Here is a 27,938-nt window from a genome sequence, read left to right as displayed (position 1 = left end):
GACTCTTGTAAAGATGGCGACGGTGAGGCACAGTGGACTTAAAACCGGACCCTTAGCCGTCAATAAACGCCACTGGTCCAGATACAGTCAGAATTGATACGGCACCGGGATCGACAGTTTATCGACCTATTTGTCGCGCGCAGCATGCTGTTTGGTGTTGCATGGTGACGCTACAGATTTGGCTGCTTTTGTTTTCGGTTACACTGTGGTTCCCTTGGACCGCTCATTAGCTTCAAGTTGGAAAGCCAACGCTAGCCCGGGGCTAGTCGTGTAGCTCCATCGGCTGTTTGGGTCTGTTTATATGGCATTTGCGGACTTATAGCACGAACAGTGCCAACGCGGGGTAAATGCAAAGGTTTTGTTTTCACGGATAAAACCGCTCATGAGTCACCTGGGTTAACCTCCACTACTATTCAAGGAGGATCTGGCATTGCCGCACTGTTTGTGGAGTGTCGAGGCGGACCGAGTTAGCCGACATGTATTTCCTAACCGGCTGGCCCCGGAGGCTGCTTTGTCCGCTGAGGAGTGAAGAGGAGCCCTTCCACATCCAGCCCAGCTCCCAGAGGTTCTACTTCGCCCTTCTGTCAGAGACGCAGCTCAGCATCTGGTTTAGCCGGGTAAGTTGAGATAAACAGCCGCCAGTCTCGGCTCAAACGTGCTCATAAACCCAGCTGACTCGTCAAAAACTTTCACTTCGAGATGCGCCCAGTACGCAGCGTGGCGAGCTGGCTGCGCGTTTGCTTTTGTTTATTCCCTAAAAGTTTTGCCAGTAAATAAGGAGTGCAACAGCGGTGTCGTTGAGTTATTACAAACCTGAGGCTTTTCCCGTTTTCACCTGTACACCTATGGCATTAATGGCTGGTGACGTTGTTGTGCGTCAGTGCTGTTTGATTAGATCCGTTCACATGAGAGCTTCACAAAGGAGTAGCAGAGTGGCTCACATTCTTTCCTCGGTTCGCCACAAAATAGCTTTTCTTTTTCCTTAAGACTTAAAAACCAACATTCATAATGAGCAACACCGAGTTAAACTTGACATAAGATCTTTCAGGAGGTAGATAATAAACATAAGCTGTGATCTCTTTAGTTTTACTTTCTGCTTCATAAACGAGGAAGGGGAGGATTTCATGATGGCTGTAATAAAGCTGTGTTTCCCAAATCATCTCTTATCACTTCCCTTTGTTGGACTTTTCAGCCAGAGGCTCATTATTCAGGATTGAAGTTACCCATTACAAGACACATGTAGATGTTCGGTGCCGTCCTCAGGGAAATTGTCTAAAATCAGTATGAGTATGCAATCAGGTCAAGTGGCCAAAAACATTTGCGTCAAAACAACTTGGTCGTTTTTTTGTTTTTTTTTTTATTGGCAAAAGAGAAGCGAGGAAACACTGAGCAGAATAAGGATGTGAGAGGTTTCTGTAGCTTTCAGGGTTCATTTGTCGCTGCTGGGGATGTAAACACGCTGGTGGAGTTTAGCCAAAGCAGTTCTGAGGTCAGTTTGTTTAAACTCACCAGCTGCTGTAAGACTCCATTCGTTTGCTTTTGACACGGGACTGCTGATCATCTAATATAATATATAACTTTCTGAATGTATATTCAGTGTAGCGTAAGTCGTAAAAAGCATTTCAACACTGTCTGTCCACCCTGACTCAGTGCGGGCATCAAATATCACAAACGCAAACAGAGTTATCCCCTCGGCCCACCATAGTTGGGTCCCACGTCATCAACTCGTTTCTCTTGCATCCAGATTTTAGCTACAAGTAAAAATGTCCACAGGTGGAAGCTAAATGGCCCCATCCTGCTTCCCATCCCTCTCTATCCGGATCAGTCGTTCCAGCTGTGGCGATGTTTGGCCTGGCTCCCCCTGGCTGGCTTATCGGAGAGGGCACGTGTGGCAGAGAGGGTTTTTGAGGGCCTGCTGTCCTTAATCCGGTCGTTTTGCTGCCTTTTCCAACATTGATCAGATTAAATCAGGGGTAATGTGTGCTTCAGTTCAAAAATACTTTCAAAGGTGAATGTGGCAACATTTTAGGGAGGCTGCACTCAACACTGCACCTTCGCACCTTGCTGTCACCTTGACGAGCCAAAAATATTAGCTTTTCATCAAAAAGTGACTTGTGCTGAGAGTAGTTCCTCAACTAAAGCTGGACTCTGTAAAGCCCTTTGCCGTCCGTGTCAGCTGGCTAAACCAATTCAGCATCGAGCTCTGAATTTGTTGGTATAGAGGCTACGTATTTGTGAGGTTAGGTGCAGGGTAATGCCCGACACTTGGCTGACCAGAATAATTGAAAAAAAAAGAGCTACGTAAATAAATAGCAGAGCTGTGGGTGCTTTACTGGTAAATGTCAAATAAAAGCCAGGGTTATGCTCGGGGGAGTTGTTGGAGTGACCGATATATCCATGAATAAAGGATGAAATCATACCCAGATGTACAGAGTGGGACTATAGAAGGTGACACTGATCAATTCACTGCTGAATAGACGTGAATTACCAGTAGAGATCTGTGTTTTGAGCATTTAGAGCCGTGCACTCCTGCTCTCATTTGTTAAGAAAATCTTTCCACAGCTAAATGAAGAGGAGGTCATTTGGCCTGATAACCAAGAGTTTAGAACAGTGTTTGATGCGGCCTGTATATTATTTCGATGCAGCAACAATGGGTCAGGGTCACTCTTAAGTTCCTGAGGCGCACACAGGATGTGGCCATAGTTTGCTTCCCCTCTTTCATAATGAAGTCTGCCTGTCTATAAGTAGAAGTGAGACATCACGGGAGAAGAATCGCTCAGTGATGGAGGCTCGGGTTTTATTTGTGTTCCCAAGGGCTTCATCTCTGCATTTGTTCGCGCAAACATAAGCGGCAAATCCAGTTTAACAGCAGAGCTGTGGCATAAAATTCAGTGTGTTGAATGGATTTCTGCATTGTCATTGTGTAGCTAACATAATTCTGCCCTCTACCTATCATGATGCAATAATTTAAGCATGCGTTTGTAATTTGAAAGTGTGTCCTGATGCTGATTCATTTCATCAACACACAATGTGCTTCCCATCATAAACAGACTCTCAATGTAAGGGAAGCTTATCGCTCAAGCTTCTGATTAGTACTTATTGATCATGTAAGTCTTTTAAAGAGACTTCTTTTGGTCATATACATCTTTTTTTCAGTGTTTTCTTGAATTTTCCAACTAGCATTTGTATTTATATTGCATTTGTGATTCTGATGCAGTGACTAGAACCGTCAACACACAGTAAGCACGTTTACTTTGGAAACGCATGTAAACATCTGTCTGCGTGTGAAATGACACAAAACCAAGCTCGTTAAAACCTGACTAGCACACCTAAATAATCAGGGTGGGGACTCTGGAAACATCTCAGCACATATGAGCTCAAATAGACTGAGTGTGTTTGGTCAGGCAGCTAAACGCAACAAAATCGGCTCGCTAAGACGACACGATGTTGGAGTTGATGTAAAGAAGAAAAATGATTGGGCCGCTGTTTATTCCCTTTCGGTCGGTGTAGTTTGCGAACCAGTTGCAGAGTTTTGTACAGGCGTAGCCTGACTGTACACCTCAGTGTGCGTAGCTGTGATGTGGATTCGGCTACAGTGCAGAAACACTCTGCAGAGTAAGCAATATGGTGACACCATTTCTTTTTCTTTTTTTTTTAAAAACACTTTTTACACATTTGTTCAGTACAAAAATATGTTTCATATCAGTGCTGACATTCAGCAAACATACACTGTTGGCCATTATTGCCCAATAATGTCATCAGAGTGAAATGTCAGTTTGGCTCCAGTAATAACCTTGAATAAATATTTAAATATGCTTTAACCTACCTGCACTTATTCGTTTCTTGTCTTCTGAGTTTGAGGTCCAGGCAAAGAAAACATTAGTTGTACTCACGTATATGTTCTGTATCTGTCATTGTGTGCGAACTCTTGATTTAATGCTAATACTTCTTTCCGGTTTAACTAGAGTTTTTGGGCCTCATGAAGAGAAGAGAGGTTTCTGTTTCCTGGCCAGTGGCGCTATTAAATTTTAATTAATTGAAAGGGACACTGTTGGGCAGGAATTGTTAAACCCACTTCTCTAATTACGGTGGCTTGATATCAGTGTGGCTCGAGTTACTGGACTCATTTTTCTGCTTTGGTTGCCTGACCAACACGCATGGTCCTAGTTTTTTCCTGTAATATCAAGCCCTCTCTTAGCTCACTCTTTACTTAAAGCATTCAGGGCAGCGAGCAGCCTAAAGTTTTATTTGTGTGTGTTTGTGTGTGTGTGGAGCTTGGAAGGATGGAAGTTCAGTTGAATTAACAGCACACAGCTGCATTTGCCACATTCAACGGCAATGGTGACGCGTACAGCTTTCCATCATCTACATACATAATTCTAAGTATTATTTTAATTGTAGGTGCAACTTTTGCTTTTCAGATTAAAACACCAAAAAACTTTGCAGCTTTGCAACTGTAACTCATCTGCAGGGGGTTCCAAAAGCCACAAATGAAAGACTCCAAGAGTCGAGCCTTGTCAAATATTGCGGCTCCTCCTCAACATCTGTTTTGGCACTTGCTAATTTCTCAGTTGCAGCAGAACAGTTCTCAAGCATGTGGGACTTTGTGCTTCCTCACAGACTCAGGGGAGGTAAAATAAAAGGTTGAATTGAATTTATTTTCTTTTTTTTTTTTAGTTTTTGCGTGCTGCTGTGATTTTAACCCTTTTTTTTTTTTTACATTGAATTTAGCATTAGTCTTCATTTTAAGGCGTTTGTGTTCAGTTGCTGTTCTGTCTCGTCATCACTGATTAAATTTAGGCAACAGAACTAGCAAACGTTGTTGTGTTTAGGAAAAGCTGGCTGGGCTTTACATAGACTCACCATTTTATCACGTGTCAGTTTTAAATCCAGTTTGTCCGTATCAGTTCCACCTGGCTCACGCTGTGGACCATCGCAGTTCATTCACATCTTGACGTTGGACTGAGCTGTTATGTGACATCATGTGACATAAGTTTTACCGACAGTGAAATGTTTGTGACCTGCAGGATTTTTCCTTTTAAAGTGCTAACTTTCTTTCCCGTGTCCCTTTTTTTCCCTCGCCCACAGCCCAGCGTTCTGATAGTCAGCTATATCGAGTCTGCAAAGGCGGCGGCCCAGTTTGGTTTCTACCAGAAGGCAGAATGGAAACCAGACGACTCCATGGTAGCCGTGGCTGTAAGTACTCTGCCGGTCACCATGTTTGCACTTTGACTGATTAGGCCCGTGTCTCCTGTCATATCCTGTTTGTACAGATGTTTTTACCAGGTGCTTTTTTTTTTTACTGTCATCTCCTGTTATTCACAAAGACATTTTTACAGGAATTTCCACCTTTATCCGCATGTTGCAAAGTTCAGGTGAATATTCACACATGTTATAGGGACTGTATGTTGCTGGGAAAACTTGACATGACCCACCCACATCTGTATGGAGGAGCTAAAAGGAAAATGACTGCATTCCCAGCTTTCTTTGGACGGTGCTGCGGTCATCTAAAGGGCTGTTTAACACCAAGTGAAAAGCTGTGTGGCTCAACGGTTTTCTCATCACCTCCTATTTTCTCGTCTCCAGTTCTCTGTCGACGGTTTGGCTTCTGCCCTCCGCAGCACGTCGTAAACGCCGTCCGCTCTTCTTTCTGTTCCGTTTTTGCCAAATTGATTTACTACTCTTGGCGTTTCAGTTATTGGGTTGACAGCGCTTTGGTAATCCATGTCTGATGATAGGATTTTGTCAAGCTCCCTTGTTACCATAGTGCCTTACAGTGCAGCGAAAAGGGGCAAATGCTGAATTCTTTTCAGACACGAGGAGGAAAATGTCTGTTATTCAGAGCGGGCGGCGGATCGCGCAGAGGAATACTGCGTCTCCTGGATGTTGGCTGTGTTGTGACGCTTTTGAGTTCATGTGCTACAAAATGACTGCAAAAGAACATATCAGTTAATGCCAGTGTGAAGGACAGCTTAAACAGGAAGGAACTGCCAAGGTGCCAAAAGCAGCAAATACTCCGTAGTAGGCGAGTCTTTAATGATGTCTGACCCCACTAATTGTCTCAGAGAATGTTTGAATGCTCTGATTGCACTTTACTCATCTACATTACCTCCACACTATGTCCACTGCTGATCATTGAACTTAAGTTATCGCACTACGGTTTTATCAGTCGCCATTGACTCACCAGCTGTGGATGAGATCTGAACAGGAAGGAGATAAAGTTGTATGGAGACGTCTAAGCTACTCTTGGGAGTAATTTTGTGTGCAAACGTACCCGTGTACTTGATATGAGGAACACAGACAACATCTCTGGAATGTTTTTATCTGTTTAAATCCTCCTGAAATCTCAAGCCTCAGGACCTTGTTTTGTCTCATCTCATTCCTCAGTCGGCTTAACAAACAACAACCAAAAATACGATTCATCAGCTTACAAAGCTTAAAAGATGTGAGTTATTTATTTTTTTTCAAGTCTTGGGACGACCGTGTTCTTGCCAGCATCTTTCTGCATGTGAGCCAACACAAACGCTTTCTTTTTTTTTTTTATTATATACAGATCTTTTTTTGCCATGGCTGCATTGTTCTTACGTTTATGTCCCTGATAATGACCACCTATGAAAATTAGTGACATAAGATTTAATTTTCACTTTTATAGACTCGTATAGCAGATTTTGAAGGCCATCTTGGGGCAGAGTAGCCTTTAGGCTGTGTATTACACCTGGATGTATGTATTAACAACACACATTGTTAAACCCAAATGTTTTCACCTTGACAAAACCATGACGGAGCACTTTTGGCAAAGACGGACATTGTTTTCTCGTCCTCATTGCCTGCGATTCTCCGCTGAACGCTCTGCGTCTGCAGCTACCGACACGATGAAGGGGAAACAGATGTCACGTTGACTAATTGCACACAAGGCAAGGGTCAGCAAAATTAGTCACTCGGGTTCTGAAAGGTCGCGTAATCCGCAGCACCAAAGACGGCCGGAGTTATGATTCACAGTTATCATCCATTCGAATCTACTCCACATATCTGCTGTCTTGAGTGTGTTAAGCTCGTCTGTCGTCTGGGTTTATTATCTCGGTTTTTCACATCTCTTGGTATTTACAGCCCCCATTTTCAAAAAAGTTGGCTATGTGTAAAGCTTAAAGAGAATGTATATGATTAACAGATCGTTAAAACTTCACATGACGTTGCAAATGGTTTGATGGCAGCTTTGTTTAGCACCAAGTTTCACTATCTTTTTATTTAACAGTGCTCTGTAAGCGTGAGCGGTCTAAGGAGTTTAATTGCTGGGAAATGCTTTCAAGGACACAAATGTGACTTAAGGAGTCAGTATGCCAGTGGGTCATGCATGTTTGTCCCAAAACACCACCCGTCAGGTGTTTAAAGGGCAACCGGGGCAAACGCAAGCCTGTTGTGCAAATGTCACGAGGTCAAGTTGAACAACTTTTAAGAGTTAAACAGTACTTGTCTTGTATTATTTGATTAAATGTCCTTCAGCATTAGAGGCAGAAATAAAAGCTTCAGAGTGATATTGGCATAGAGCGTCCTTATCCTTTCAAAAGTCCCAAAAAAATCCCCCCAGAGTTCATCATCCTCTTGGCCTGTTGCTAGCGATTTGCTCATCTTTCTTTTCCTCCTCCCTCGCTGTCGTCTGCACCTCTCGTGGCGAAGCCAAAGAATACATGAAGGAATGCCGTGAATGTTTCTGGGAAGGCGGCGAGTCTAGCTTAGTCCCGTGCTCGCCTCGTCTTAACACAACAGGCAGCAGGTGCTGGGGTTTAAAATACCAGGGTGCACTCCACCCGGGCTCAAACGCACACTTTGATTCTGACTGGTTCTGTCTGATAGGAAGCATTCTGTGTTTGTGTTCAACCTTTGACATTGGAAATGCGTCTTTAATGCCACTTAAACGTTATTCACTGCTCTAATTATGAACAATATCGCTCTGTCTGATTTGATATTCCCCTTTGGAGGCTGTTCCTGCGTCTTTTGAGGTGTTTTTCTATTTCTAATTATTACTTCTTCTGTTTGCTGTTTAGAAATTCTTTTCAAACTGGAAGTCTTTAGAGCTAAATGTTTGTTTGCTTTGGCATCAATTAGGAAACCCCAAAGGAAGTTTGTGAAGAAAATGACCTTAAAGTTGCTTAACACAGCAATCTCAATGCGTCGAATAACTTTCAAAGTGAGGAATTAGTCAAAAGAAATGAGTACGATGGGATGATCTGGATATGTGCAGCAGACCACTCATTTATCATGATGTCACTTCAGCTAGACTTTGTGACGCCTCTGTTCTTTCATATATATACGGTATGGTTCGTAAATTTCTCAACAAACTGACATTTGAAACGATACAGAAAAATGCACTTTAACGGAGTTACTTTCCACTGGCAATGTGGCAAGAAGCCACAGCTTCTCACACCCGCTTTAGTATTGTTGTTTAATTACAGAGAGCACTGACTTGGACCTAAGAACAATGAAGAGCAGCTCTGTCCAGGCAGTAGTCTTCACTTTAAATACCAGCTGTTTCCCAGATGTTAGGCTGCTCACATACCCTGCAGACCTCATGGGTAACGTAATCGCCCTCCTAAACCATGGTTAGGACTATCTTTAGCCCCGTGCATGTGTCTGTATGAAAAACTGAGGGATAAAGAGAAGCGACTGATGGAATGAGAGGGATGGACTTATTTTTTGAGGCAGAAAAGTCATAAAGTTGTCGAGTTCTCCAAACGGGGGGGGGGGGGGGGGGGGGGGGGTATTTTTCTCCATTTAGCTTCTCTTATGTGTGTTTTGGGATCACTCCGAGGCCAAAGTGTTCCCTCTCTGTTTTTAAGGCTCTCGCACAGCAGATCTCCAGAAAGCGTTTCCACCAAAGAGTTTGTTCATTTACCAAGAACCCTTCTGCACTCAAGTACTTTGCATTGATCTACATATTTTAGGTTAAAGAGGGGGGGTTAGGATCAGAAGAAAATCTAGTTCTCAGTTGTTCTGGGAGAGTCAGCGGAGTGAATGCTGAGGGAAAATAAAGAGCACAAACGTTTTTTCTCGTGAACCGAAATGGGCCAGGGCGCTCCGAACGTGCTCCAAAGTTCCATCTGTTTGCATCGTCTTGTTAAAACAGTCAAGCGTGAGAGTTTATTATTAATACGGTACAATTCCCAGCAGTGCTGCTCTCATTCAGATCTCTTTGTGTTCCTTTTTCTCAGACAGCTAAACGCGTGAGAAATTGCGACTGAAAATCAGCTAATTAGCGGCGGCGCTCCATCTGACCTACTTGAGGCAACAACTCAGCCCCTCTCCCAGGGTGGTGGTCAAATTAAACGGCCACATCGAGCTGTAGGCGTAGCTCCACCGTGCAGCAGTCCATACATTACTTTAGATTTTTACTCTTCTGCTCCAGGTGAGAGTTTATGGGTGAACAAGAGAGCGTAATGTGAAAGTAACTGCACTCTGATTGATTGATCTTTTGCCATCTTCTCCGCTCCTGTAATCAAAGCTTGCACACGGTTTGTCATTAAGTTTGTCAGAGGTGTCTTTGGCTTTTTTTTCCCTTCGATGCCTCAGTTGACTGCTGACACCTTTCGGAGCACTTTTACACGTTTGCGCTCTGCCTTTGCACAGTTTCCATTCGTTCGCTCTTCATGCATTTAGCTACAAAACACAGCTGCATTCATTTCCTCTCACTAGTTGCATGTTATGTCTCTGCTTTGTGTGAGCAGTTACTGTTTTTAAAGGGGCACTTAACTTAAGGGAACCATTGCAGAATATCCTCAAGCCTTCAGATGTGTGTGTGTGTGTGTGTGTGTGTGCTGCCTCACTTCTAGGGCCTGTTTAGACACGCAGAAGAGAGGCTTCAGAACGCCATCACACACTGTGCATACTCTTCTGCTGACTTGCCGTTTTCTGCCCTTCCAAACTCTTTCTCTCTGCCTGCAAACTGAATTGGAGCCAGCTTCTTTTTTTTTTTCTGTTTCTATTAGTTTTTTGGGTTTTTTTTTTTTCCCACATCAGCATTAAATGAGTCATTTCATGTTCTTCTCTTCTGAAATGCATAAGAGTATTTGCTCAGTAATCAAGATATTTTCGGACACTTTTTAGCTGAACGATTGCGAGCTTATTGATCGCGACAGAGGCAGCTGCTCTGGAGATTCGCCCTGTTTTGCAGACTCATACCAGAAACTGAAGTGCCGCACTTTTTGTTTGTCTCAGGTGCCGCAGCGCTTTGTTGCAGCTCCCATTAGTGACAAAACGCAAACAACAACAACAAAAAAAACAACCTTTTCAACTTCTGTCTGTGCAGAGCCACAGATTGCTTGCAGATCTCAATGCCTGCTTCTGTATGGGACTTGAGTTGACAATGACTGGCATTCTGCCTCTTCCTGTGCCATTATATCCGCATGTGTGAACATACCTAGAGCACAAAGAGTGCTGGAAACGTGGGCTGCATCTTCCTTGTGGCTTAATTTTCCTTTCATCCGCAGTTTTTCCTCGTGATGACTTGAAATAGCCTGACTCATAGTCCCATGTACAGCATGGATGTGTGAATGCTTTCATGTTTCAGTGTGATCAAGCTCCAGATGAAAGGCAAGAGGTGTCGAGAGGGAGCAGCACTGCTGAAGTTAGTCCTGAGGTGACAAATGGATTTCCCATGCCTCCCCTTCCCTCCTTTGATACCCCCTGTTTCCTGTAATTGGCGTGCTTTTGAAGTGCAGTTGCCGGTTAGTCCCACATTACCTGCTATGCCACCTTTACAGCAAAAGTAATGGATGTTTTATACACGGCTACACGCTTGTAACGAGGCAATGAACCTTTCCCTTTGTCAGGGCCGCGATGTACAACAGAACTGGAGTTACGTCCAGTAATTTTCACGAGCCTGTTAGTTAAGTCAACATGAAGGGAAGGCATTAGACTTCTTCCTACAGACTGTTGCACAACAGTTTCTGATAAGCACGTCTTCGTGAGCTAAGTAAGCTAGTTAATTTTTCTTATTTGCCCAGATTGTGGAAGTTAACCCACACAGCAGGACTAATAAGAGGCAAAATCGCCTTTTTATCCGCTATTAATGTCAGATCCTCTGTGTGAGACATTACTGTAGGTAAGTGTGTGTTTCAGTGGAGGAAAAAAATGAGATGCGTCCGTTATTGCAGTCCCCAGCACAGCGCCCTCGTTAAAACTTACAGTGAACACTTGGGTGTTGTCTTCCTATGAATGCCAGTAGGAGCCAGAGACAATAGATACCTGCTGCTTCTATTTGACACAGGACTGAATGTCCGTTAAAGACTTAAACACTGCCACTCAAAAGCCAGATGCTTGTAGGTGTTAGAGGGTCTTTTGGTCAATTGAAAAAGGACTTGAGTTCAGATTTGCAGTGGTTGTAATGAGAGAATTGATATAGAGCTAAAATGGAAATAAGAGGCTAGTTTATTTATGCAACCTCGGAGCAAAAGGATTTTCTTGGCACCTTGGCACGTTATGTCAATAGTGGAGTCTAGATCAAGTTTTGCCTCATATTTTAGTCTAAAGGCTTGGTTCCAGAAGGTTCTCCGACTGCATTCTGTGCCCTCGCACAGTTGTAGTTCTTTCATTGTTGATCAGCTGTTTTGAAATGAGGATGAATTTGTTTCTGAGAGGAATAGTAGTTTAACCCTCATGCATTGGAAACTGTTCTACCCGCCTGCCACCATCCAATCCCTGTTTAATGTGTCACCGATGAGGCCAGCAGTGAGGGTGATAGTGTCTGTGTTGACACCATCTGAGGAATCCTTCCTGCAATCAACACTGCATAGCTCTTATTAGCAAAAACTAGCAACGACACTTTTTTTTTTCCATTCCCCACTTCACAGGAACACAGGAAAATAATTATTCTGCAGTCAAATCCAGTCTTTGCTGTGATCATTTCAGTCTCGACACAGAACTCGACAAAAAACTTCCAGAAGCAGGGGTTGCTCCCTGAGAAGTAGAGCAGAGACGTAGCAGGTCTTCCACAAATTGGAAGCTCAGGTTTAATGTCCAGTTCTTCGAGTCGTGTCGATGTTACTTGGGATTCCGAACCCCACATGCAATTGTGTTTACTGGTGTGTCAGTATATGAATGATATGCACCCAACTGATAGAAATACTGCATGTTGCTGTGGTTTGGACTGCAAAGGCCTTTTAGTGGACATTAAGAATAGAGAAATGTCTCACAAAGGCAGTCCATTTACCATTTATTTACTCAGCTGTTGGCCTTCAACAGAATGTTGAAGCTGTTTATTTTTATTCAGATGTTTTCACCGTGTTCCCTCACATCCGTTTAGTTCTCTCAGCGATGTGTGGAGCTGGCTATTTGTGTCATTTCCATCGGTCACATTTAGTCTTCCCTCCCATTCATTATGTCTGCGTCTCGTTGCCTGAAAAAGCATCGGGCGGCTTTGCAGATTTTGTTACGACCTTTTGAATTCCTTTGACTTTATTTAAAAAGTTCTATTCACATTCATGTTTATTTGCACAATCTTTCTGTCACTTTTCCTGTCTTGATAAGGTTTTGTATGGCCCGACACCTGCTCTCTCCCTCAGTTCCGTCTAATGATGAAAACATTATTTTCATGTCTTTTCTGTCTTTTTCTAGACTGCCAAAGGCTACATCCTCCTGTTTGATGTGTTGGGTGGAGGAGATGAAAAGTACCTCTATGAGCCTGTCTATCCAAAGTGAGTGCAGCACACATTAAAGCTCACGCATAGATTAATAAAGCTCATGCTTAAATGTAAATGTCATTTATTTACACAGCCCACAGCCCACAGCCCACAACACAATAAAATAACAGTAAAGGCAATAAAATACAGCAAAATTGAATAAGATAAGATAAAAGTGTCACCATACTACTGGGTATTAAAAGCCATCTGAAATAAGTAGGTTTTTAGCCTAGATTTAAAGAGGCTCAGGTAAGGGGAGCAGCAGAGACTGAGCTGTAGCTGCCTTCAAGAGCCATCTAACAACCTGTTAGACAACCAGGTCTATCTATATGTTTCTGATAGAGGTTAAATGTAAAAAAGGCAAAAAGTTTAAAAAAAGCTGTATTTATGTGTTGTCTGAATTGATCAGTTGAATGAGTGGACATCCCAGTATAAGTCCAATGATTTATGAGTCAGAAGCCACGACCTTTTACCGTGTTTTTAGTTTCGAGAAAAGTATGTAAAATACACTGAGTTAAAAAAAATGAAACCATGCCGAGTGTTACTATTACTATTGGTTAAGGAGCTTCAAATGAAACGCATCAGTTTAAAATGAAACCTACAAAGTCGTAAATAATACCGAAAGTGAAAGGATCTGAAACCTTTCTGAATCTAATTTACATGCTCGGAGACGTCCACTTTTCAAGAGGTTGTGTGAGGTTTGTGTGGCTCGCAGTGAATCGAATTCCTAGACAACATGCCAGCAGAAGCGGGACAAGCCGGGGCAAATCCGCTGCTCTTTGTCAGCTCCATGAGTTGAAAAGAAGTTCATATGTGGGCCTTTTAGTGGCAACTAAAAGTAAAACAACTACTCTGTGTGTATTTGAAACAATGTATTTGCGTGTTTGCGCAGAGGGAGTCCACGAGTGAAGGTGACCCCGGGTTATAAGGAGGAGCAATGTGCCCCTGCTCTGTCTTTGGAGATGAAGAAGCCTGTGGATCTGGAGGCTCCCATTACCAGGTGAACACTTTGCTGGAATCTCTTCGTCTGTTATGGCTACAGATTGGTCATCAAGCTCACACGCAGGCTACAACACACACACACACACACACACACACACCCACAGAAACAACCAAAACATTTACTCACAGCGTATCTGGATGTGCTTAAGTGCTTCCTGCAAACTATAAGCAAATGGCATGAATATTATTAGTGCTTGTACGTAGGTTCACTGCTGCAAAGCCCTATTCTGATGTCTTTTCCATTGCAAGTTTTCATCCATTCGAAAAGAAAGATTATATATATCTTTCCATTAAGCTTTACTGGGGCACAGAATTTGAATCTGGAAACAATTTGTTAAAGTTACCCCATGAAGCTGTTACTTTAGACTTCCTGCACCGTATCAAATTAAAATCCCCCCTAAATTAAAAGTAACCCCAGAGAATTTAGCTAGTTTTTTGGTTTTTTTTACACTTACAGTTGTTTGGTGTGTCATTAAAAAACAAAACTCTTTATGAGCCCTGCACACGTGCAGCTGTACAGATTCATTTGTTTTCATGTCGAAGAGGCCACAAAGACGGCATCTAAAAGCCCACAAAAAGAAAAACTCACTTTCTGAAAATGATATCATCAAAACTAAATCAATGCTACCCCAGCTTTGTATGTTATCGCTTTTCATTATCCAAAGATACTGATTTATCTGTGCTGAACTTTGTTCACATTGATTTCGCTTAAGCAGATTACCGGTGGACATTTACCATCCACCTGACAGTGTTTTTGTGGGTCCATGAGACATTTGACTTGATATAATGGCTTGAAAACAGCGGAAAGTTAGTTTTGGTAGTGAGAAGCTCAGCTCCTCGGCTGTCATTTGGGAAGGCAGACCTTCAGAGGGAAGCACATGAATGGGCAGAAATGGAAAAGTGCCTATCGGGGTGCCTGATCATACCTGATTCAAATGAGACCCATAATAATAGTCCCAGTGTGGTCTGAAGATGCCGATTCAACCCTTCCACTTTACTCTGTTTGTTGTTGGTGTGAGAATGGTTGAACGCCATGTTCCCTCATGACTGTTTTCTTCTCACACTTTCTAGATGTGTCATCTCCATTTTATCTCCACACTATATTAAGTTTTACTTTGACTCGTCCCCCCCCCCATCTCTCTTTTTTTTTTTTTTAAGCTAATCTGCAAAATTAGAGTTAAAACTTGAGTTGTTTCCATTTTTAAATCTCAATGGCCTACGTCATTATGGATCTAATTGTGAATTGTGACACTTTTCTGACAGTTTCTATACATATCCAACATTTAATCAAGAATCAAATCGGCTTATGTAAAAAGTCATTCCCATTCTCGCCACTATTTCGCGATCTTTCTGTGGTGAAACACCGTTTTTTTAATGAAGTCGCGTTTTAACATCAGCGGTGCCAGTGCAGTCACTGTCAGATGAGAGCTAGCGTACTGCTCTAAACTTGTTTTTAGTCTTTCTTATTGGTCCCATCACACGCCTCCCCTGCTCTCGCCCACATTTTGAGCTCGCCGTCTTTGTTCACTGAGTGACAAACAACTTTTGCTGCCGCAGCTTTCTTTTTGTCCGCGTTTTCACGTCGTCTTTCACATCCCCGCGCTCATCTGCCGATTGTCCACCGCCCGACGGAGATGATGGGTTAGTCATCTGAATGAGAGCACTCTTGGCATTTGACGGGCACAGCTTGATTGTACAGGAGATGAGTGGGTGTCTCCTGCTGTGAAGCCGCAGTAAAAGACTTTGCCTCCTCCACACTCGGTACACTGTGCTTACACTCTTTCCTCCTCATCGTTTCTCCACTTTCTGTCGTTCTTCTCTTAGTTGTGGTTGTGTTAAACCTCTCCCACTTTTTCAAAGACAGGAAAGTGCTTCACGCACACAAACACAGGGCTGTTTGTTCCCTTGTGTGTAAGGAGACAAGGCACTGGCAGCTACATCGCAACTGGTCAGGGCACAGCTGGATGATGAATGGCCCACAGTTTTCCCTCTTATTTTAGCTACCAATCCATTTGTCAATGACTCCTCCCTGTTTTGTTTTTTTTCTTTAAATCAATTTCTTTTTAACCTGAATGCTCATTTCTGTTTTTTTTTCTTTGGTTTTTCTTCTCCCCACCAGTCTGCAGTCCCTCCAGGAGGACTTACTGGTTTGCACTGCAGACGGCTACCTTCATGTGCTGCACTGGGACGGGCTGGGCAGCAACGGACGCCAGGCCATCTGCCTGACTACCATCCCTTTTTCGTTAGACCTGCAGTCTGCTCGAGGTTAGAGAAGTCGAAATGGTTTAGAGAAAAATGACAACAGCATTTCAGAGTTATCCAAACGTATCCACGCATGTGTGTGATTATGTAGGTGGTCCCTCTCTGGACCTGGAGGGGGTATATATCCACTGCATGGAGTACTGTGTGACTCTCGACGGCTTCGCTGTGGTTCTGAGCGATGGACGCCTCGGGTTTATCACACCGCTGAGCAGCACCATCACCACAGATGTAAGCTCCCCCAAAGACACAAGCCCTTTTCACTGATCTCCTGCAAGAAAGTCCTACAGAAAACGCCATGTTTGCACTCGCTTTGGTTGTTCACTCTTACAAAACAGAGGAAACTGATCCAACCGTTCCAGTGTGTGTGCTTTCAAACATGTAGGTGTTTCAGGAACAGAAGCGTGACAACAGCGTCGGCGTCTCAACGCAGCGCCTTCCACTACATGCAGATTTGACTTTTCTGACCACCTTCACTGCTAGTTTAAGAGGAGCAACAACAGTCTGCGTGAAAAGAGCCAATAAGATTTGGAGCATGTAGATTTAAGATTCCAGAGTTTGTATGTCTGTATATATGAAGCGTTTCCCCGAGCCCCACTGTGAAAAAGAAAATCCAACTTTATACACGTGTAGACAGAAATATATACAAAAAAAACATGTTTTTATTTGTAGACGGTAGAAAAGAGACAAATTGAAAGGCACAAATGGATAAATGTAACATTAGTGTATTCTTTCGCTTTTGAATGTAAATTTTAAGATAAGAGAGGGAACAGCGTGTTGCCTCAGAAATGTCCTCCTTGATTGCTGCAGCAGCAACTCTGCGTGTTTCCCAAAAGGGGAACAACACAAAACTACTTACAGAGAAGGATTATTGAAACTGATTGTGATTTTATGTTATAAGTAGGACATATTTCTTTAACTCGGCACTCGCAGCATCATTTTCTTGGCAGGATCCTAAGATGCTTTTCATTAGCATTTTGACTGAAAATGATGCCCACAAAACTGGGCTGTGGGTGTCGAGGTTACCATGACGATATAAATGTCAAGTCAAAATCACGAGCAAGCAGTCTAATGATAATCACACGCCTGCTATCTGCTAACTGGCACCATCCGGTAAGCATAAACCTGTTTGTGTGTGTGTGTCCAGCAGCTGCAGGGAGTCTGGGCAGCGGACGTGAACGACGGCACCTGTGTGGCTGTCAACAACAAGTACAGACTGATGGCTTTTGGCTGCGCCAGGTCTGTGACGCTGTCTTGCTCCCTGTCTATATATTTCCAATACAGTGTCCGGTGTGTTTGCTTGCCTGTGTGTGTCACAGTGCTGTCCATGTGGTGAGTGTCCTCTGTGAGAATCTGTCAGATTGTGTTTGCAGAAGCTACCTAGAGTGTGCTTGTCAGGGTTAGGGTTAGGCTTATGCAATCTGCCAGGTTGGCAGGATTTTCTCTCTGGACAGCTTCCTATTCTCATTCTCCAATCCTTTTTTTCATTTTTAAAAGTAGAAGGAAGATCCTCTTGTCGAGAGTAGTTTTACTTTTTAAAGGAGAAAAAAGCAACAAACTCTTGTTGGATAGATGTAGCTGTTAAAAACAGTCAGAGGTTAACTAAGATGTAAGTGGACAGCAGTTTCAGCCATGAGATTTATTCTTCCAGTCTTGTGTTGTTGTTGTAGAACTATGTGTGGGTGCAGTCAAGCCTTTTCTGATCTTTGAAGTAGCCAGTTCCGATGTGTGATACAGCCCATTAGAGCTGTTAAATAGTGTCTTTTCTCCTTTGTTTTTTTCCGATTTCATCACAGTGGCTCGGTGCTGGTTTACATGATAGATACCACAACAGGATTCATGCAGCTGTCCCACAAACTGGAGCTCACACCAAAACACTACCCAGGTATCGCTTACTGCTTCCCTTTCTTTCCTTCTGTCTTGCTTTCAGGTTCAGCAATTTAAAAAAAAAAAGTTTTAATTTAAGTTCAACGCCCAGTGAAATGTGCTTGCTATTTCCATCCTCCACCTACATGTCTCATCTTATCTCAATCCTGCATAAACGCCTGTTAGCTTGCTTTCTTTCAGCTGCATCTCTCTTGAGTTGTGTCCTCCTCCTTCTCATCTGTCTCAGTCAGACTCGTGTAATGGGGTGCAATATCACAGCTCCCCCTAGTGGGTGAACAGCCTGTCTGTCGCCATGTTAACAGAAGTTTTTTTTTCTTCTTTTTTTCCAACTTACTGTATGATCTATGATATGTCACTTAGGCTGCGAAAGAGCCAGATTTATTCCAAACATGACATCACAGAAGATTGTTTTCACTCGCATGCAGCGTTTTTCTTCTTTGCTTAAGAAACAAAATGCTGAAGGTTGCTTATCTCAGTCCGAAAAGCAAATTTAGCAACAGTATTGCTTTGCCCCCAGCTAATTTGGATAATATGCTGCCTTGAGCATAATGCTAGAAATAATGATTTGGGTGGGAAAAAGATTATCATTTGTTGGAAAGATCAAAGATCAAAATGCTTTGATCTTATCCTACTTGTCTTCACTTGATAGTAATTTAAGATTTGTTCTGGCTTGGTGCCTTTCAGAGGAACAAATGCAACAAGTATTAATGGATGAATGAACTCTGTGTGTCCGGAAAAAAAGACTTTGACATGTTTTCCTGTTCCGATGATGAGTCGTTTAGTCGATATTTTACACACAGCAGTGATCATTTCAATCTGCTGTCATACGACATGACCCTGAACTCTTTGCCCATGTAGACATCTATAACAAGACAGGCCCTGTCAAGCTCATCTGCTGGTCACCTGACTATAGCGTTGCCATGGTTACGTGGGAGTGTGGCGGCCTGTCGCTCTGGAGTGTCTTTGGCGCTCAGCTCATCTGCACTTTGGGAGAAGACTTTGCGTGAGTGGACACACATGCGCACACAGCTCCAAACACCTCACTTGATACGGCCAGTTACGTTCAGGACTGACTCGTGTTACAGAGGTTTTTATTTTCAGCAACAGTTTCCTTGCTATTCTTTTTTTTTTTTTTTTTTTTTTTTTTTTGTGAATATTTGTTTTTATTTGACTTCCCTCTAGGTATCGATCTGATGGTACCAAGAAAGACCCCCTTAAAATCAGCTCTATGGTACGTTTATCTATTCGGTGTTGCTTTTTGGCTGCATTTCAACGTGAAAACTTTAGCATTTGTTTGGTAAATGCTATAGTTTGAGTTGTTTTGGTGCTTCTTAGCCACAGCTATCAAATAATCATTCATTGTTTTTTCCCCTCTTAATGGAAAAATGCGGTTTGCTTGTCATCTGTGTACTGACACTTGCATTCTTCCCCTTTCTAGTGCTGGGGAGCAGAGGGCTACCACCTGTGGGTGCTCCCTAACAAACAGGACAGGAGGAGACGTGAGGAGCAGCAGGATGTGGACATGGTTTCTCCTCCTCAACCTTCGCTGCAGGCCGGCATACTGCAGTTCCACTTCATTAAGAGTGCCCTCACAGTCAACCCCTGCACGGTGAGAGGTTCAGTGGAAACTTATTGCCACACACACACACACACACAAAGACATGCAGTCGCATAAAACATTCATGCTCTGCTTGCTCGCCTCTCCGCTGTACAGAGCAACCAGGAGCAGGTGTTGCTCCATGGTGAAGACCGCCTCTACCTGACCTGTGGCGACCCGACGCAGATCCACAGCACCTCTGACGCACACCCGCACACACACATGCATCCACACGATGGCAGCCCGCTGCACCAGCCCCCCAACCCCGACTCCCCCCTCTCTCAGGGACTCAGCACTTTACTGGGACACAAGCACTGGCATGTGGTCCAGGTAAGGGTCTGTGCGCGACACCAGCAGAGAGCCAGCACTGAAGGCACAGGCCTTCTGTTACAGAAGCTGAGAATTTATCTCTAAACTTTACAAGAAAGCCATTTTTAAGAAATGGTACATAACATCACGTTAGATTAGGATCTTGAAAAAGACTTCCTCTTTGTCCTTGTTTACCTGTACACCTCCGGAGTTGTTAGAGATGAAAGTGCATTAATTTAAACAGTAAAGCAGTATTAAATTAGTTGAGTTTCAGTGTGTGTGTGTGTGTATGAGGGTTAGCTCAGCAGCTTTTTCTTTTCTTTTTTTCCAATCAATAGATTCACAGCACATACCTAGAGAGCAACTGGCCTATACGGGTAAGTACACGAATGTTTTTGCTTTGTGTTCCACCAGCTCAAATGGTAGGACAGCTGATTGGAACAGAAACTTTTACAAAGGATATGAACAGTCGACAGACTGCTCGGAACATTTTCCACCTCAGTTAGATGTTTAAAATTGCAGCTTCCACAAAGAAAGATGAAAACGACTCGGAAACCTTTTAAGGGAAAGAAGACAACATAACTTGCATAACTTCACACGACTAAACTTGTCCAAGCAACTTTTGATATGCTGTCATTCTGGATCTTCATCTTTTTTTCCTTTTTGTTGGCTAAAAATGGGTCCTTACAGGTTGCTATGAAGTAGCTTAATGGGTTGTTTTAAGTCCCATGTTCCAACACATGTTTACTCTGTGCGTGTTTACAGTTCGCAGCCATTGACACAGCCGGCCAATGCATGGCTGTAGCAGGCAGGCGGGGCTTTGCACACTACTCCCTATACACCAGGAAATGGAAGCTGTTTGGGAACATCACTCAGGTACGGTGCTTTCTGATTGGCTTTGGTGCAGTTATTTAAAAAAAAAGAAAAGAAAAAAAAAGAGCCTTCTCTCAAATCTTATAATTGTCTCCACTTTGGATAATATGCCAAAAATAAGTTAAAACTGCATTTGTGTACTGCTATTTTGTACTGAAATGAGTTCAAATGGTTTTCGGTTTGCTTTAGGAGCAGAACATGATGGTGACCGGAGGACTGGCTTGGTGGAAGGACTTTGTAGTGGTGGCCTGCTACAATTTTACAGACCAGCAAGAGCAGGTGAGAGTGAAGCACAGTTTGCCCCACTGTTTCTGATGAGTCCCATCCGGTTGAAGTTGTCATTGCCTCATTATGATGTCTCCCCCTTTTGTTTCTTTGCTGCCACCAGTTGAGGCTCTATCAACGCTCCTCTAACCTGGACAACGCCTTTGCCTCGGTCACTAAGCTGCACTCAGACACTCTGCTGCTAAACGTCTTCAGAGACATGGTCATCCTGTTCAGAGCCGACTGCTCCATCTGCCTTTATAGTATAGAGAGGAGAAACGACAGGTAGGTTCTTCTCTCGCATGATAATCCAGCCGTAGCTTCTCAACTCTAAAACTGAAATTCGCCTTATTCTAATCTGTTTGACCTTTTCTGACCGTTTTTATGCCTGTGGACTGAAGTATACGAACATCTACCCACTGTAATAACCTAGTGGGAATTAACCTGTCCATACTTATCCCTTCTAACTATAGCCATGATTTTGTTAGGTAACAGTGCTACATTTTCCCTTTTGGAAAAGAGGCTTAAAAAAAAAAAAGCTTTTGATCTAAAACCCATCGCATGGCAGGACTGAGTCTGCTTTTTTTTCTAGCTTAGATACGGTTTTAAGATTTTATCTTGTCTTTCTGCCAAAGAGAGCAATTACACAAATGTTGCCAAAGCACGCTTGTAATTTTAGTGCCTACAGCCCCACCGGTGGGGATTGGTTTTACACCGGCTTTTTAATTTTTTTCATTTGAGGCATTTCTTTTCTTTTTTTCTTTATGGATTCCTCCAAGGTTTTTTCCTTCATAGGATCAACCAACGAGATGCTTATTATTCCACCACTGGTACATTTGCAGGGGAATCCCAGGAGCAGCTTTTAAACTCCAGGTCCAGGTTTTTTGGCAGAAGATGCAGCAAGCTGCATGAGCACATGTGCCAGAAACCCAGAAACAGCTGAGAGCAGGTCGTCTTTCAAAGTGAAACACCCAGGGCAGACATCCAGTTGTATCACTTCATCAACATTCCCCAAGCCAACCCGACAGGGAATTTACTGCGGACGATAAGTCGCCAGCAACTGATCTTGTGATACGCCACAGATCTTTCTTCTAGTTAAAACACTGGAGAAAGACGAGTGTGAGGGAAAGTCTGGCAGACAGAGTGTTCTGCCTCTGAAACACTCCTGTTGTGATAAGGAACTATGTGAAGGACAGAACAAACCAGTGTGGCCGGTGAGGTGGTCTCCACTCGCATGGAGTCTTGGGGTTTTGACTAATTATCAGTGAACTTATGCTTGCTTCCAGACCTAACCCGTCAGCCTCTGTGGAGCTGCTGCAGGAAGTGTCGATGTCTCGCTACATCCCTCACCCAGCTCTCGTGGTCTCTGTCACGCTAACATCTGTGCGCACAGAGACTGGCATCACATTGAAAGCCCCACAGCAGGTACGACAGAAACACCCCCAAAGAAAATACTCTGTGTGCTAGAAGCAGAGTTATGTGAATACCTCGTGTGTGTGTGTGTGTGTCAGGCCTGCATGGCAGAGAGCATCATGTTGAATCTGGCTGGCCAGTTAATCATGCTGCAGAGGGACCGGTCAGGACCACAGGTACGAGAGAAAGAGACACCTGCCATCAACAAAAAGTTGGTGAGTCCAAACCCCTCTCTTGGATGTTTTTAAAAAAATAGTTTTAACGAAATATTCCAACACTTTTCGTTTCTTCTCTAGTTACCATTCTGTCCTCCCGTCGTGCTGGCCCAGTGCGTGGAAAATGTGTGGACCACCTGTCGTTCCAACAAGAAGAAGCGCCACCTGCTGGAAGCCCTGTGGTTGTCCTGCGGAGAGGCGGGAATGAAAGTGTGGCTGCCGCTGTTTCCCAGAGACCATCGCAAGCCGCACTCGTTCCTCTCCAGGCGCATAATGCTGCCCTTCCACATCAACATCTACCCTTTGGCCGTGCTGTTTGAGGACGCCCTGGTGCTGGGGGCAACCAATGAGACCGTGCTCTACGACGGGCTGCAGGGCTCGTCAGAGCCGTTGGAGTCTCTGTTCCCCTACTGCACTGTAGAGAGGACCTCCCAGATCTACCTCCACCACATCCTGAGGCAGCTGCTGGTTCGCAACCTGGGCGAACAGGTATGTGAAGCATCGTACTTGCTTAGAAAAGGAGTGTTTGCTTGTATTCTGTGTACAGTTGTCACAGTACAAACAGTTAAAAGTACTCAATGTTCCCCCTTACAGGCTTTGATGCTGGCTCAGTCGTGTGCTTCCCTCCCCTACTTCCCTCATGTCATGGAGCTGATGGTCCATGTGGTACTGGAAGAAGAGGCAACGTCACGGGAGCCCATACCTGACCCTCTGCTGCCCACTGTGGCTAAGTTCATCACGGAGTTCCCCCTCTTCCTCCAGACCATTGTCCACTGTGCCAGGAAGACCGAGTACGCCCTGTGGAACTACCTGTTTGCAGCCGTGGGAAACCCCAAGGATCTGTTTGAGGAGTGTCTCATGGCTCAAGATCTGGACACAGCAGCCTCCTATCTAATTATACTGCAGGTAGTGACTGGGAGTGAAGAAACACACACACCTGTTCAGTTAACCATTACATACACAATGCTGGGATTATTGAAGGAACAAAAATGTAGGATATGATTCTCGTCCCATATCACTGCACTGTGACTAAAGGTGTTTCCTTCCCTGACTTCTTCTCCCTTTAAGAACATGGAGGTTCCGGCGGTTAGCAGACAGCACGCGACTCTTCTCTTCAACACTGCACTTGAACAGGGCAAGTGGGACCTCTGCCGGCACATGATCCGATTCCTCAAAGCAATTGGCTCGGGGGAGATGGAGACTCCACCCCCAACACCTTCTACTCAGGTGAGGAACTCAAAATCAGCTCAGTTCACATTTTTGTATCCTTTTATTTCCCTTTGTGTCTACCAAGTTGAGGAAACAAAGCAAGTCCAGCGTGAGCTACAAGCAGCACAGCTTGTTTTTGAATGATCATGAATGCAGATTAGCTCGGCTCTGCCTTTAGGTGATATAATCTGAGGACACACAAACTCGCATGAGAGGTTACGGCAGAGTGAGAGACATAGATGCTTTACTTAGAACTCATACATGATACGGTTATTCTGTATGTGTCATTTACATCTATACATTTGATGATAATAATAATAGTGTTTAAGTTTCGATGTCTTGTCTTCGATGAGAAACCCTTTGAACATGAGGATCTTTCTTCAGGAGCCCAGCTCTACCGGAGGTTTCGAGTTCTTTAGGAATCGCAGCATCAGCTTGTCTCAGTCAGCAGATTCCATCACAACAGGAAAGTTCAACCTGCAGAAGACCTTCAGTATGCCCACTGGAGCCTCTGCCAAAGGGTACAGACGCACACTTAGTTAGCAAACATAGGTGGCGTTTACTACCATTATGCGTCTGAGCGCAACTTCTAACTTTTTCCATCTTCTCTGTCCATGCCAGTCGAGACGTGGAGTGTGCAGAGAACATGTACATCGACATGATGCTCTGGCGCCACGCCCGACACCTCCTGGAGCAGGTCCGCCTTCGTGACCTGGGGTGCTTTTCAGCGCAGCTGGGCTTCGAGCTCATCGGCTGGTTGTGCCGCGAGCGAAACCGCGTGGCCCGAGTGGAGGATTTCGTTTCAGCTTTGAAAAGACTCCACAAGGATTTCCTCTGGCCGTTCCCTGTGATCCCGGTGGGGAGCCTCAGCTCACCACTAAAAAACGGACGCTGTCGCACAGGTGAGCGATCCACAGGATAAGAGGCTAAGGCAAGAAATGACGACATGGTTTTGAAAAGAGAAAAAAAGTCATGATAGCGGACAGTAGCTTATGAGTCTATATATAGCTGTTAGCAGCTTGTGAGCCGGTTTTTCATAGTTTTTGTCATTCCTCAAAGTGTTGAGCCCCCGGCTGTTGAAGTCGCAGTCTGCGGACAGTCTGCTGAACAGCGACATGGACACGGCACCACCTCCGACAGCTCCACCCAACCACACTTGGATGGAGGGGCTCGGGCAGAGGTCCAAAGACATGGACACAGCCTCGTCTGCTCACTCTGACCAACACTCGCCACAGACGCACGACGCCTTTCTGTCACTTCTCACCAATAAGGGTAACAAGACCCGGGCAGTCGACGCCTCTCTTCCAACCACAGAAATACAAAAAAATAAAGTGGCTCTAATTTTTTGCTTTCATCAACTGAAGCTGCCTTTTCTTTTCAACCATCTAGTTGAGGAGTACAGCATCGGCTCGGCCACAGATCTGACAGAGACCAGTTCGGTGGTTGATGGCGATTGGATGATGGTCGACGAGAACTCCTCCACTCTGAGCCTGAGCCAGGCCGAGCTGGAGCACATCTCCATGGAGCTTGCCAACAAAGGTCCACACAAGTCACAGGTGCAGCTCAGGTGAGATGGTCTGGTTTGATTATTTGTTTCCCTTCCACATAAAAATCAAAGCTGATTTTCTTTTTGACGTGCGCCTCTCTGTGACCCTCAAGGTACCTTCTCCATGTGTTCATGGAGGCAGGCTGTCTGGAGTGGTGTGTCGTGATTGGTTTGATCCTGCGGGATGCAAATGTCATCAAGCAGGTGATTAACTTCTTGAACAGCCCAGAGGTCCCTCCAGAAACTGTTCAGAGCATCCAAAACGGCTTATTGGCCGTCGATACGTGGGCCTCCACTGACTGGTGGGTACGACATGTCCTGTACAGATGTGTGTTGTGTTCCTAGTTTTGTCTCGCTTACACTTTTTTTTTTTTTTCTTGGACGTCTCCAGCCTGGGATACAAACCATTTCTCAACCTGATCCAGCCGCAGCTGCAGCAGCTGATGGAGTCGACGTCTGAGCAGACGCAGCCCGAAGCGTTCCAGCCCACCAGCCAGAGCACCAAGCTCGGTGGCTCCGAAGGGCTGGGAGGAGCTGTGGCACCTCGGGCCGAAGACGGCAGAGGAGGAGCAACTCCGCTGGGCTTGGCTTTGCCCTCCCTGGAACCTGCCGTTTTTTCCCGCCCCCCCGCTGAGGACTGCCCTCCTGAACAGACGGAGGAGAAGGGAGAGGAGGAGGGAACCTACGACTGCACCTTGTCCTGAACGCCAGCCTGTGAGCGTCGGTCCGAGTGAAAGAGAGGAAGCAGCAGCAGGGGGGTGACTGGAAATAGACGCACAAAAAGCACCTCTCTTTGCAGGTTCTTACTACAGTCAGTATTATCCAACCTTCAGATTTGTTTCAAGCAGAGCCTCCCATTGATACTGAGCTACCAGCTGCTCGACTGGCAGCCCGGTTCAGTCTGAAGATTCCCGTCTAACATTTCACCACAACGGGCTGTTAGGGGGGAAAAAAAAAAGGTCACCTGCGTCACATGAAAGCACCGGGCTTTTATGGTTTTTTTTTATGTTTTTTTTTTTTTTTTAATTCCAGTCTGTCCAGACAGAAAACTTCATCGTTTCGTTGGATAAATGCAAAGATTGAGAGAATCGGTTCAAAGAGTCGCGGTGATCATCGTGCTACATCGTTAAGCATATTGTAGAACAAAGCTTCAGTCGTGTACCATTTACGAGATGCGCCAAGTGTGTCTGAGCCTACAGAAAGTGTGCACAAAGAGGTGTTTCATACTTTCATACCTCACGATTTTAAGATGTTTTGATACCTTTTTCAATAATGTAATGTATCAGGACAAATTAGATTATTTTTCTATCAACTGTCCCTCTGTGACAAATGCTCATGATATGAATTCTGTGTAACTTCTGAAAGGTAACAGGATGTCTACATTAACTCTGAGAGGAATCCACTTTTGCGAAGCAAACTAGTTTCATACCACTGATCAGTACTGTTCGTCCTCTCCTCCCCCCCCCCCACTGTGTGGCCCAAGTATTCAGACAACAAGCAAAGCAGATCAGTGTTGACCATTTCCTCACTAGATTAAAGGCTGTGGTAGAAAGAAAGATAAACACACGCTACAAAAACCAAATCCTATGATGCTTTATCCTACTTTTAAACGTGGCTTCAGTTGGTCTAAACCTGCGAGGTTTTAAATGCGTCTCCCGATCTTCAGGGCTGCAGATCGTAAATGTATTATTAAAGGTATTTTTAATTATTGGACCTATCCAGCGTTACCAGAGCGCCATTTGATCCCCTCGTCGGCAGTGTTAGGAGTGAGGCTTCAGTGTCGTTTTGGATTGACGGACTGATTTCTCCATCATCCTCTGATGAGGACTTAAACTTCGTCCAGCCCAACATACATATCACCCTCCGATTATGTTCATTTCTGTGCTTCTGTGTCGATTTCTGAACGCACAAACCGCATTTTATTCACGATGCGTCGACGAGATTTGTGACTTTGATCTCCTGGGATTGATTTTTATCGTATTAGTCCTCATTATTGATATTATTTATTGGCATTATAGCAGAGTGATAAGTGCTGAATTGATGAATGGAGACTTGTTTTTATGACTGATAACTTCTCCCACCTTTAGTAATCACGAGTGGTGCGTTGGCTCTCAACCACGAGCACTAAAAGGTTTGTCGGATATGTCAGTATTATCTTGTGCAATGTATTGAAATGTTACTCAAGCTTTATGTTCGCCACTGCTCCTGTCTCTTGTCATTATAGACCAAACATCTTTCTAGAGTCGTTTCTGTTGAGTGCATCGTCTGTCGGAAAAAGGCCGGGCCCTTGAAACGGTTTTCTGAATTTCCCTCTCTGTGCAGAAAAGGACAAAAAAAACTAAAACACCCCACCGTGTTGCTGTTTGTCGCTCAATGTGAACTGTGTTCCAGTGGGTCCGTCTCCACTCAGAACAAGCCTACAGCCTGTAAGCTTTATTTGACTTGAAACCGGTAACTCGAACCAAAGACTTTTAACGTCCAGAGGCCTTTTGTGAGAAGAAAAACAAAGCACCGGCTGCTTCGACTGAACATTATGCAGAAGGAACAACACCTCAGACACACACACACACAACCCTCTCGCCCAGACACACAACCACCACTGCTCTAAACTAATGCTGACAGCATATGAGACAATTTCCTACGGAAATGAATATTGCAGATCTTTTCTGGTTTTCTTTGCGGGGGTCAGGTGC

The 27,938-nt window shown here is 44.3% G+C and overlaps 1 protein-coding gene across 2 annotated transcripts; it reads left to right on the top strand.

The window, feature by feature from the left end:
* The first annotated feature begins 6 nt into the window (after nt 1-6).
* Nucleotides 7-26,187, top strand: ric1 (RIC1 homolog, RAB6A GEF complex partner 1). Of its 2 annotated transcripts, none has more exons than XM_072371246.1 (27): nt 7-617; nt 5,089-5,196; nt 12,607-12,686; nt 13,564-13,671; nt 15,793-15,938; nt 16,027-16,163; nt 17,083-17,171; nt 17,729-17,817; nt 18,678-18,822; nt 19,002-19,050; nt 19,258-19,428; nt 19,534-19,746; nt 20,064-20,102; nt 20,491-20,601; nt 20,788-20,877; nt 20,987-21,147; nt 22,149-22,287; nt 22,374-22,490; nt 22,572-22,979; nt 23,085-23,396; nt 23,559-23,717; nt 24,084-24,220; nt 24,321-24,601; nt 24,759-24,971; nt 25,089-25,266; nt 25,359-25,547; nt 25,637-26,187. In XM_072371246.1, exons 1-27 carry the CDS (start codon nt 477-479, stop codon nt 25,947-25,949), a joined length of 4,323 nt encoding a protein of 1,440 aa, XP_072227347.1. In that variant the 5' UTR covers nt 7-476; the 3' UTR covers nt 25,950-26,187. The 2 variants fall into 2 exon arrangements, with proteins under 2 accessions (XP_072227347.1, XP_072227346.1); XM_072371245.1 differs by having other exon boundaries at nt 17,080-17,171.
* The last annotated feature ends 1,751 nt before the right edge of the window (nt 26,188-27,938 follow it).

This window comes from Leuresthes tenuis, unplaced genomic scaffold (genome assembly GCF_036924035.1).
Source record: "Leuresthes tenuis unplaced genomic scaffold, fLeuTen1.0.hap1 SCAF_19, whole genome shotgun sequence".
NCBI classification, from domain to species: domain Eukaryota; kingdom Metazoa; phylum Chordata; class Actinopteri; order Atheriniformes; family Atherinopsidae; genus Leuresthes; species Leuresthes tenuis.
Note: the sequence above shows the minus strand (reverse complement) of the source record. Positions and strands in the feature narration are given on the sequence as shown.

What these genes read in the sequence shown, in the direction of transcription:
- ric1 (XM_072371245.1), top strand. Translation starts at nt 477, where the DNA reads ATGTATTTCCTAACCGGCTGGCCCCGGAGGCTGCTTTGTCCGCTGAGG. An exon ending in AGACCTGCAGTCTGCTCGAG is followed by an intron (nt 15,939 to 16,026) that starts GTTAGAGAAGTC and finishes GTGATTATGTAG; the next exon opens with GTGGTCCCTCTCTGGACCTG. An exon ending in CTGCCATCAACAAAAAGTTG is followed by an intron (nt 22,491 to 22,571) that starts GTGAGTCCAAAC and finishes TTTCTTCTCTAG; the next exon opens with TTACCATTCTGTCCTCCCGT.